This window comes from Mobula birostris, chromosome 12 (genome assembly GCF_030028105.1).
Source record: "Mobula birostris isolate sMobBir1 chromosome 12, sMobBir1.hap1, whole genome shotgun sequence".
In the NCBI taxonomy this organism is placed as follows: Eukaryota; Metazoa; Chordata; class Chondrichthyes; order Myliobatiformes; family Myliobatidae; genus Mobula; species Mobula birostris.
In genome coordinates, this window is record NC_092381.1 from 78,177,085 (window position 1) to 78,189,300 (window position 12,216).

Genomic DNA, 12,216 nt, shown 5'->3' on the forward strand with positions numbered 1-12,216 from the left:
TTAAACATCTGTTTTGCTTTTAAGGCGTCATAGTTCTATGAATGTCTTTGCTATAACAGGCTGAAAGCATATGTCTAATTAATCCTTCACAATAATTAAGTTAGTTCTAGAGAAGAAAGCCTATTCTCTGGTTAATATCTTATTTTAAGTAGGAAGCCAAGCAAATTTGAATATACTTGATGTGGCAATGTAGTGGACTATCTAACACTGGTGATTCAATTGCACTATGTGGAATTCTGTGATGTGAACTTGTTGTGCCACTACTTTTTGAGAAGAACAACATTGGTATAAAATAGAATGGGCTGTCAAAGTCAGATGAAAATGAACAAAAATTAAAGCTTGGAAAAGTCCAAGGCTCTTTTATTAGAAGCCATATTGTGAGTTTCTTATAACCTTGTCCTGTGATTCAAAAGGAATAAAAACTGCATTTTATATGCCAAAGTGAAACTATGATCTGATATAGCGATATTCCTCTGACATTCTAATGTTAAACTTAACAATATCTGAAATAGTAATTAAATCCTCTGAACATGTGAATCCTGCTCCATTAATGCTAGTATGGCTGAAAACACCACAGTATAGGTTTCCCACGCCATCCGAAGGCAGAGTGTTCCTATGAAACAGGTCGTAAGCCGGAATGTTGTAAAATGAAGAAGCAATTACCATTAATTTATATGTGAAAAAATTGTGAGCGTTTGCAGACCCAAAAATAACCTACCAAATTATGCCAAATAACACATGAAACCTAAAATAACAGTAACATATAGTAAAAGCAGGAATGATATGATAAATACACAGCCTATATAAAGTAGAAATACTTTTCCACAATCATTGCCTGCACTGTTGTCCGTAGCGAAAATCTCACGCAAGCGCTGTCGGCAGAAAATCTCACGCAAGCGCTCTCGGCAAAAACACTCTCTCCAGTAACCTTTAAGCTACGAAGCTGCCAAATCATACCAAATAACACGTAAAAATACACAGCCGATATAAAGTAGAAATAATGTATGTACAGTGTAGTATCACTTACCAAAATTGGGACAGCGCCGAGCACACTGATGATGGTATGTTAGGCTGAGTCGTCGCAGGTTGGGGTGATGCAGTGGCCCCACCCTCTAGGCCGCCGACCAATACATCGCTGTGAAGCATGCAGTGGTACAGCTGGGTGGCACCTAATTAATTAGCATGTTTATTTCGGCTTTTTTCTTAAAGATGTGCCATGTGCTTCCCGGCTACCGCTGCATACTCCGCGAATCGGTATCTATCCGCGGCCTGGGGATTGGGGTGGTGGGACACTGGGGTGTCATCTCGTTGTCTGTTTCTATTAGGGCAGACAGGTCGTCTTCTTCTATCTCTGCCTGCCTCCATGTCGAAGGTCGCAGTTCGTCGTTTGCTGTGGCTGATGTGGAAGGCTTGCTTGACTGCTGAGCCTCGCGCATTTTTCTATCATACAGTTCTTTGTAAGCACTCAAACTATCCTGCAAGTATCCCCTAAACCGACGTCCCCTTTCAAAATTAAAGTTGTACTTTATGATTGCAGCGAAAATCTCACGCAGTTGCTTCACGTTCAGTTTGCTACTGCATTCGGTTTTGATTGTTATCCTTCCCTCTTCCAATTGCATCAGCTCTTCATCTATCAGTTCTTGGTCATGGGATGCTAAAACCTCTTCAACATCATCTTCATCAGCTTCCACAGGCCAAACTCACTTTGTCCTTACTTGTTCACCACGATCAAAACGCTTAATTATGTCTAGTTTTACGCTAAGTGTAACACCCTTACGAGCTCTTTCAGGCTTTTCCAATACTTTAGAACTCATCCTGCTAACAGATGCTCACAGGCACGTGTTTAAGCAATGCTGGCGAGAATGCCGTTCCGAATCTGGGGTGGAGCGGCTGCATTTTTTCCTGCGCTGCTTTTTTTTTCGCACGCTGCCTTTTTAGCACACGCTGCTTTTTTTGTAACATTGAAAACACCTTCTGTTAGCGAAAACAGAGAACTAATGTAGGTCTTTCATAACAGTGACGTTTCGTAAAGCGAACATTCGAAAAGTAGGGGACACCTGTATACAGTAAACTGCCTCTTGGTTTTTTTTGCACTACCTTACTTCCCATTTTTCTATTTTCTATTGATGATTTATAATTTAAATTTTTAATATTTACTAATTTTAACGATTTTTAAATTTTTAATATTTAATATTTGTAATCCAGGGAGTGTGAAGCGCAGATTCAAATATTGCTGTGATGATTGTACGTTCTAGTACCAATTGTTTGGCGACAATAAAGTATAAAGTATACTGTATATAAAAGTTGGGAATAAATAAGCAGAGTTTGTTTGTAATTGTCAATTATCCCCACCTGCTTATTCTTTCTGAATATGTCAGGCAGAAGAGCATCACTCAAGAAAAATAGAAACTCTGATCCAACAGCACTTTGGGTTCAGTAAGATAATCACATTAAGCTCCATAAATCTTAATTTCAGTGACAATGGGTGATACTGGGGCATGAAGTATGTAAATTGCAGGACGTGAAAATACGGTGGTATTTTAGTCAAAATGTTGACTGATGGATTGTATTGTAATTAATTAGCATGCATGGAACAAGGAGAGTTTCAGCTATCATATCTAGAGTAACACTGTAACTAGTTCTGCATGTTTCAGTGCAAAGCTGACAAAAATCATAAAGATCGATCAGAATGGCACAATTCTGTTCATACTAAATAGGTGGAAGTAAAAGTTTTGACGATATTATTCCTGTTGGAGGTGATCTTTCTGTTGTACACCAAAAATGTATTTATCATTTTTGCACTGTGTCCATTTGTCACATTGTAATGACCCTGTTATTCTCTCTGCGGTCATCATGCTGTGTGCTTTGTGGTAGCCTCATGTGTATGAAGAGCTCAATAAAACATTGGGTCAAGAAGAATCCAAGATTCTTAATATTTCTTCCTGAAAATATTTCCACAGAATACTTGAAAATTAAATCCTACAGTATTTTCATTGTAAATATTTATTCAAGTATCAGGCAACCTTGTGTATTGGAACTTCTCTGTGTATAGTTAATATTTAGTTGCAGAAATGCTTGTTTCATAGATAAAATGTATGTAAAGCACATTCTCTAAATTATGGCTTTCCCTCCAGGCCAGATGTACATTTTCTGGAAGCAATCTGCTGGTTTCCAATGGTTTACTACATGGTTGGCTCTATTGACAAGTATGTAAGATTATGAGGCATGGCTGGCAAATAATAAAAGCTTTGTGTAATCTGTGAACTCAGTAGCTTTTTTGGCATGAGTATTGTTCCTTTCTTTTTTTCCCCAAGAGTCCTGTTTGGGTAAAATAAAATATAATTGCATTGTGGCATGCATTGCATGTGGAATCTTTGTGTTTCTGTTATGTGTTTGTGGATTGTCACTTGCATATTATTCTTGTCTACTGTACTAAAAACTTGGGGGGTCCAAAGGTGGACCACCTGATGTGCTGAGGTTAATGTTAACTCACTACCTCTCATGCATGGAAAGCAGTGAGCAGTGGGGACTTAAGCGAAGAGATCCAGACTAAGTATGTATTTCCTAACTAGGTGAACCTCTTGACTATTTTACCACCTAATTCTGAACCTTAAAAATGCAGTATAGGACAAAAGGTGGAATTCTCTTTATTTGAATTATGTGTGCTACATAAGGTGAGCATCATAATCGACAAGAATGCTGGCCAAGATTCTCCACGAATGAGCAATTTGAAACATTTCATTGGACTTTCTTCTGGGGAATCAGTAGGGCAAGTAGCAGAAGTGAGCCATTTTGAGTCCAATGACCATAATTCTATTAGTTTTTAAATAGTTCTGGAGAATGATACAGCGGAGTCACAGCTTAAGCCCTTGAACTGGAGCAGAGCAAATTTTGAAGCCATTAGCCCCGATCACACGGTGGTTGATTGGGCAAGATTATACGCAGGGAAAGGAGCATCTGCTAAGTGGGAGACCATTAACAATATGATATCATGAGTTCTGGCCCTTCATGTTTCTGGTAAGGAAAACAGCAAGCCATATACTGGACAGAAGCAATTGGGAACTAGTGAATCTCTTGATGGCTACAATAGAAGTACAATTAAAAGTGATTAGGAGAGCAAAAAGAGCATATGAAAAAGATATGGCAGGCAAGGTTAAGGTTAAAGAAAATGCTGAGAGCTTATACAGGTATATTAAGAGTACAAGATGGCTAGCAAGAAAATAGGCTCCCTTAGAGATCAGCATGTGGAGCCAAATGAAATGGGTGAGCTTTTTAATGAATATTTCCCTTCAGTTTTTGCTATAGAAAAAAATAATGGAAGGTAAGGGAATGAGGGAAAAGAGTAATGGTGTCTTGGATCACATGCAAATTAGAAGGGAGGAGCTATTGGGAGCCTTAAAGAGCATTAAGATGGATGAATCTTCAGGGTCTAACCTGGTGAATCCTTGGTCCCAGTGAGAAGCTAGAGAAGGTATTGCAGAAACCATTGCAGAGTTTTATGCTTAATTTCTGGCCACAGCTAAGGTTCTGGAGGATTTGAGTGGCCAATGTGGAGCCACTGTTTAAAAAAGATAGCAAAACCAAGACAGGAATTTACAAGGCAGTGAGTTTGACATTGGTGGTGGGTAAATTGCTGGAGGGGATTTTGAGGGACTGGAACTACCAACAATTAGAGAGAAAGGATCTGCTTTGTGACTGTCAATACTACTTTGTGTGTGGAAGTCTTATCTGACAAACCTCCCAGAGTTCTTCAAGTGGATAATCAAAAGGATTGATGATGTTAAGGTTGTGGATGATGACTATATGGACTTTAGCAAAATCTTTGACAAGGTCCCTCATGGCAGGCTAATCTGGAAGTTTAGATTGCATGGGATCCAGGGAAAAAATTGCACATTGGATTCATAATTATCACAGTGATAGAAAGCAGAGAGAGAAGGCTGAGGGTTGTTTCTCAGATTGGAATCCTGTGTCCAGTGGTGTGCGACAGGGGTTAGTGCTGGAATATTTGTTGTTTTATAATCTATATAAACGATTTGGATGTGAATGTATAGCGCATAGTTAGTCAGTTTGCAGGTAATTCTAAAATAGGTTCTGTTGTAGATTGTTTAAAAGGTTATGACAAATTACAGGGAGATCATAATCAGCTCGGTACATGTGCTGAATATCAGAAAAGTCTTTCAATACAAATAAATGTGAGGTACCCTGGATCAAACCAGGATAAGACTTGTATGTGAATGATAGGGCCCTGGGGAGTGTAATGAAACAGAGTGACCTAGGACAGCAAGTGCATAGTTCACTGAAAGCGACATCACGTGTAGGTAAAGTAGTAAAAAAGCCATTTGGTACTGTCACTCAGGGCAGTGAGTATAGAAAATGAGAAGATATACAGCAGTTACATTAGGAGGCATTGCTAAAACCACATTTGGAGTATCGTGTTCAGTTTCGGTCACTCTGTGATAGGAAAGATGTTATTAAACCAGAAAGGGTGAAGAACATATTTGCTAGGATGTTGCCTGGAATTGGGAGCCTGAGTTACAAGGAGAGGTTAATAAATTATAAATTTATTCCCTGGAATGAAGGAGAGTTGAGAGGAGAGTTGATAAAGGCATATAACACCATGAGACACGCAGACAGGGTGAAAGCACAAAGTCTTTCTCCTGGGTGGGGAGGGCAGGTGAATACTAAAAACTAGAGGGCATAGGTTTAGAACAGAGGCAAACAATTTTTTTAAAAAAAGGACATCAGGGACAACTTTTTCCAGCAAAGAGTGGTGCATATTTGGAATAAGCTGCTAAAAATAGTGGCTGAGGTGAGTACATTTTCAGCATTTAAGAACAATCCAGATAAGTACATGGATAGGTGGGGTTTAAGGGCAATGGGCTAAACGTAGGGCGAGCTTGCTGGGCAATACAGTTGGCATGTACAAATTGGGCCAAAGGGCCTGTGTGCATGCTGTTTGGCTCCATAACTGTATGTTACACATAATCACTGGGGTAGATAAAGAAAATCTCTAAATTAGGAAATCTGGTCATTCAAGGCTATAAGTTGTGAAGAAACCTCAACTCTTGGCTTAGCTCATGCTGTGCCTGAGTATATTATTAGATTAGATTAGATTATGAGAATACTCAGTCCTCTTTTATTGTCATTTAGAAATGCATACATGCATTAAGAAGTGATACAATGTTTCTCCGGAGTGATATCACAGAAAACAAGACAGACCAAAGACTAACACTGACAGAACCACATAATTATAACATATAGTTACAGCAGTGCAAAGCAATACCATAATTTGATAAAGAACAGACCATAGGCACAGTAAAATAAAGTCTCAAAGTCCCCGAGTCAGTCGACTCCCGAGTCCCCGATAGCAGGCGGCAAAAAGGAGAAACTCCCTGCCATAAACCTCCAGGCACCGTCAACTTGCCGATACCTTGGAAGCAGCCGACCCTGAGTCCATCCGTCTGAAAACTCCGAGCTTCCAACCAACCTGTCCGATAGAGCCTCCCAAGCGCCATCCTCTGCCGAGCGCCTTCGACCTGCCCCCGGCCGCTGAAACACACAAAGCCGAGGATTTCGGGGCCTTCAGCTCTGGAGATTCTGGTTGCCACACAGTAGCAGCCGCAGCAAATCAGGCATTTCAGAAGTTTTCCAGATGTTCCGCTATGCTCTCACGTCTGTCTCTATTAAATCAAAACTGTGCACGGTCCCCTACTTGACAGATAACAGATATTCATCACTGAAGTGGTGGCGTGCGCTGTCGTCGTGCCGCCATCTTCTCTCCCCTCCCGAGAGGATTATTCCATTTTTTTTCCCCCAGGAGTCCTGTTTGGACTCCTGTTATTATTCCTGATGCAAGGTGGGACAAATGTTCATAGCATCCACATCATGTGAATATTAAAAAAATCACCAGAACTACAAAGTGTTAAGGCATCCTTTATTTTCAGGTATTCAGTTGAAGCTCAGATTTCACACAAGTGAGTGTATTCACGTTGTGCAGTTGCAATTTCCATGTGGGAAGCCAAAAAGGGGAAAAATTCAAGGATGATCTTCTACCTCCCATGGCAGCTAATTCATATTAATATATTAGTATAAATAGTACACTGTCTTTGAGTGACAACCATGCAGTATACGTGTCATTGGAAAGAATATTAATTACCTTTATCTACACTAGAGATTGTTCAGGGCTGAAGTTGGTGCACTGTTTGAAAAAAAACTTAAAAGTCACTTGAAATAGTTGATCAGACACTTCTAAGTTATATCAAAGCTACAAATATGATTGTTCAATTAATCAAAATACCCATTTAATTTTGAAAAGTACTTTCATTTCCAGTGAACCCCCTTCTCAATGCTGTACATGCAAACAAGCCACACCTAACATTTTCAGCGTGATATAAGTTGGTTGCAATGTGGAATTTGTGATTAGTCTTTCACAATAGGGTTATTCAGTTCAGGAGGGTGACTTTCTTTTTTATTCAGTTTGTCAGGTATTCACAAACCTTGTGATTTTTTTTAATCCCTACAAACTCGTATACGTTTCAGTAATACAAAACCATTTCTAATCGATTTTTTGTTTACTTTTAGCATTTAGTGTTCAATAACTGCTGTATTCATCTGGCATTTTATTAACTATCATCTGAGCTAAGGTTTTTGATTCTGCTCCCCACTCTGCCTCAGATTATTTGTTTGATTTGTGACATTGGATATGACCACATTCCTGCACCCACCCATACCTGCCCCTAGCATCCAGCAAAACTCAAAATATTATCGAAGGGCTTATGAAATTCTCCCCAAGACATCTACTGCACTGAAAAAATATGCCATACAAAATAGTACTATTTGATATTTGTAGATTTCCTTTACCTTCTGTCAAAACATATCACTGTTCCTCCAGTACAAGTTTCTGACCCCTGTGCATTGGGAAGTGAGCTGTCCACCTCAGCAGGTACAAATACCTAAGAAATGAATGGTGGGCAAGAATTAGGAGAGCATCTTCAAGTGCAGTCCACTTCCACATTGCTGCTTTACCCACTGACTTAAGCTTTACTGCAAATTTCCACAAAATTAAACATCAAACCTAGAGTCATAGAACACTACAACTTAGAACCAGGCTCTTCGGCCCATCTAGTCTGTATTAAACTATTAGTCTGCCTAGTCCCATCAACCTGAACCTGGACCATAACCCTCCATACCCCTCCCTTCCCTGTATCTGTCCAAATTTCTCTTAAATGTTGAAATTGAACCTGCATCCACCACTTCCACTGGTAGCTCATTCCACACTCACACACCCTCTTGAGTGAAAAAGTTCCCCATCATGTTCCCCTTAAACATTTCACTTTTCACCATTAACCCATGATCTCCAGTCCTAGTCTCACCCTAGGTCAGTGGAAAATGCCTGCTTGAATTTACCCTATCTATACCCCTCATAATTTTGTATACCTCTATCAAATCTCCTCTCAGTCTTTTACAATGTAGGGAATAGAAATCCTAATCTGTTCAACCTTTTCCTATAACTCAGGTCCTCAAGCAATGTCAACTTCTTTGTAAATTATTCTGCACTCTTTCAATCTTATTGACATCTTTCCTGTAGATAGGTGACCAAAACTGCTCACAATGCTCCAGATTAGGTCTTGCCAACATATTATACAATTTCAACATAACATCCCAACTCCTGTACTCAGTACCTTGATTTATGAAGACCAATATGCCAGAAGTTTTCTTCTTGACCCTGTCTACTTGTGATGCCACTTTCAAGAAGTTATAGATTTGTATTTCTAGATTCCTCTGTTCTAGCGCAGTTCTTAGTGCCCTACCATTCACGATGTAAGTCCGACCTGGTTTGTCCTCCCAAAGTGCAACACCTCACACTTGGCTGGTTAAATTCCATCTTCCACTTTTCAGGCCAATTTTCCAGCTGGCCCAGATCCCGCTGCAAGCTTGGATAGCTTTCCTTACTGTCCACTAGACCCCCAATTTTGATGTCGTCCACAAATTTGCTGATTCAGTTTATTACATTATCACCAAGATAATTGATATGGATGACAAACAACAATGGTCCTAGCACCGGTCCCTGCAGCGTACCACTCGTCACAGGCCTTCAGTCAGAGGAGCAACCATCTGCTGCCAAACTCTGGCTTCTGCTGTGAAGCCAATGTGTAATCCAATTTGCCACCTTATCATAGAATCATAGAAATCTACAGCACCTTACAGGCCTTTCGGCCCACAATGTTGTGCCAACCATGTAACCTCCTCTAGAAGCTGCCTAGAATTACCCTACAACTCAGCCTCCTATTTTTCTATGCCTCATGTACCTATCTAAGAGCCTCTTAAGAGATCCTATTGTATCCGCCTCCACCATCATTGCCGGCAGTGCATTCCACGCACCCACCACTCTCTCTGTGAAAAACTTACCCTGACACCCCCTCTGTACCTGCTTCCAAGCACCTTAAAACTATGCCCCTTGCGTTAGCTATTTCAGCCCTGGGAAAAATCCTCTGGCTATCCACACAATCAATAACTCACATCATCTTATACGCCTCTATCAGATCACCTATCATCCTCCGTCGCTCCCAGGAGAAAGGGCCAAGTTCACTCAACCTATTCTCATAAGGCATGCTCCCCAATCCAGGCAACATCCTTGTACGTCTCTTTTGCATTGTTTTTAAAGTATCCACTATAGTAATGTTGAGGGACCCTGACTGTTCTTGCTGTGAGGGTGTAGTTCTGGCAAGCGATTTTACCTTCTTGACCAACCTCCCATGCGAGAGACCTTGTCAACTGCCTTACTAAAGTCCAGGTAGGCAACATCTGCTGCCTTGCCTTCATCAATTTTCCTGATAATTTCCTCAGAAAAACACTATAAGATTGGTTAGACACAACCAATCATGCACAAAGCTGTGCTGACTATCCATAATCAGTCCCTGTCTATCCAAATACTTATGTATGCAGTCCCTTTGACTAACTTCCAATGACTTACCCTCTACTGGTGTCAGACACACTGGCCTATAATTTTCCAGCTTATTCTTAGAGCTTTTCTTAAACAATGGAACAACACTAACTATCTTCCAATTCTTTGGCATCTTACCCATGGGTAAGGGTGTTTTTTAAGTATCTCTGCTAGGTTCCCTGCAATTTCTACACTCACCTCCCACATGTTCCAAGGGAACACCTTGTCAGGCCCTGGGGGTCTATCCACTCTAATACGCCTCATGGCAGCAAACACCTCCTTCTCTGTAATCTCTATGTAGTCCATGACCTTACAGCTGCTTTACCTCACTCCTTAGACTCAGGTCCGTCTCGCAATTAAAAATCCATTTAAGATCTCCACCATCTCTTTCGGCTCCAAGCGTAGATGGCCACCCTGAACTGTAAGGAGAGAAATTTTGTCCTTTCTATCCTTTTGCTCTTAATATATCTGTAAAAGCCCTTGGCATACTTCTTCACCTTGTCTCCTGCCTTCTTTAGCACTCCTGATTTCTCTATTTAAGTGTTATCTTGCACTTATACTCCTCAACCACCTCATTTGATCCTTCCTGCCTATGCCTGCTTTGCAAGTCCTTCTTCCTAACCAGGACCTCAATATCTCTCAAAAACCAAGGTTCCATAAATCAGTTATCTTTGCCTTTTATTCAAAGTACATTCAAAGTTCAAATTACATTTTTTATCAAGCATACAACCTTGAGATTCGCCTTCTTACAGGCAGTCACAAAAGAAACAGACCCAATGGAGTCCATTAAAAAAAGACCGGTAAACCCAATGTGCAGAAAAAATAACAAATTTTGCAAACAACAAAAGCAGTCAAACAACTGAAGTTCACCTGCACCAATTTTGTCACCTGGCCTGTCTCATTTCCTGGTAGGAGATCTAGTATCACACTTTCATTCGCTCATTGGGACTTCTATATATTGATTTAGGAATCTTTCCTGAACACATTTGACAAACTCTATCCCATCTATCCCTTTTATTGTATGGGAGTCCCAGTCAATATGAAAGTTAAAAATCACTTACTATCACAACCTTACGTTTCTTGCAACCATCTGCAATCTCGGTCTAAATTTGCTCCTCTAAATCCCGCTGACTGTTGGGTGATGTATAATATCATTAACATGGTCATCTCTTTCTTATTCCTCAGTTCCACTGATATAGCCTCAGTAGACAAGCACTGACCACTGCTGTGATATTTCCCCCGAGCCTTTCCCTAATGCCCTGAGCTGATCGGCCTTTCCTACAATGCTCTTTGCATGGAAATATACACAACTCAGAACATTAGTCCCACCATACTCAACCTTTCTATTTCTGACTTTGTATGTCAGCTTAACAACAACTTTCCACAAAACTATTCTACTACCTGCTCTGACACTCTAGTTCCCTCCCCTCTGCAGCTCCAGTTTAAACCCAACCCCCCACCCCTTGTAGCACTATTAAATCTTCCCACAAGGATATTGGTCCTCCTCCAGTTCACATACACACTGTTCTGTCTGTCCCATGTTCACTGGAAGAGAGCTTAATAATCCAAAAATCTGAAGCCCTCCCTTCTGCACCTTCTCCTTAGCCACATGTTAAAATTGTCTGATCTTCCTATTTCTGCCCTCACTATCATGTAACATGGGTAGCAATCCTGAAATTACAACCCTAGAATTCCTATCCTTTAACTTAGCACATAACTCCCTGAACTCACTTTTCAGGACTTCATCACCACTCCTAGTCATGTCACTGGTACTGACGTGGATTGCAACTTCTGGCTACTCACAGTCCCACTTAAGAATGCTGCAGACTCAATCTGGGATGTCACTGACCCTGGTATCCATGAGGCAATGTATTATCTGAGTATTTTGTTCTCATCCACAGAACCTCCTAACTGTTCCCCTAACTAAAAAGCTCCTATCACACAGCTCGCCTCTTCTCCCCCCTTCCCTTTAGAGCCACAGAGCCAGACTCAGTGCCAAAGACCTGACTGCTGTGGCTTTCCCTGCTAGGTCATTAGACAATAGGTGCAGGAGTAGTCCATTCGGCCCTTCGAGCCAGTACCGCCATTCACTGTGATCATGGCTGATCATGCACAATCAGTATCCAGTTCCTGTCATTCTCCCCAACAGAATCCAAAGTGGGCTACCAGTTGTTGAGGGAAACGGCCACAGTGGTATTCTGCACTAGCTGTCTATCCTCTTTCCTCCTCCTGACAGTTACCTGTGTCCTGTGCCTTGAGTGTGACTACCTCTC

General features: G+C 40.9%; 1 protein-coding gene across 3 annotated transcripts in view; it reads left to right on the forward strand.

Moving 5' to 3' along the window:
- kcnt2a (potassium channel, subfamily T, member 2a) overlaps positions 1–12,216 on the forward strand; it is a 976,808-nt gene that overhangs the window by 594,611 nt on the left and 369,981 nt on the right. The window contains exon 20 of one of the 3 annotated variants that reach the window (XM_072274729.1): positions 3,135–3,206. The exons of the other annotated variants lie outside the window; for them this stretch is intronic. Coding sequence (XP_072130830.1) covers positions 3,135–3,206 — 72 coding nt within the window. The remainder of the gene's footprint in view (positions 1–3,134; positions 3,207–12,216) is intronic. 3 annotated transcript variants of the gene reach the window in all.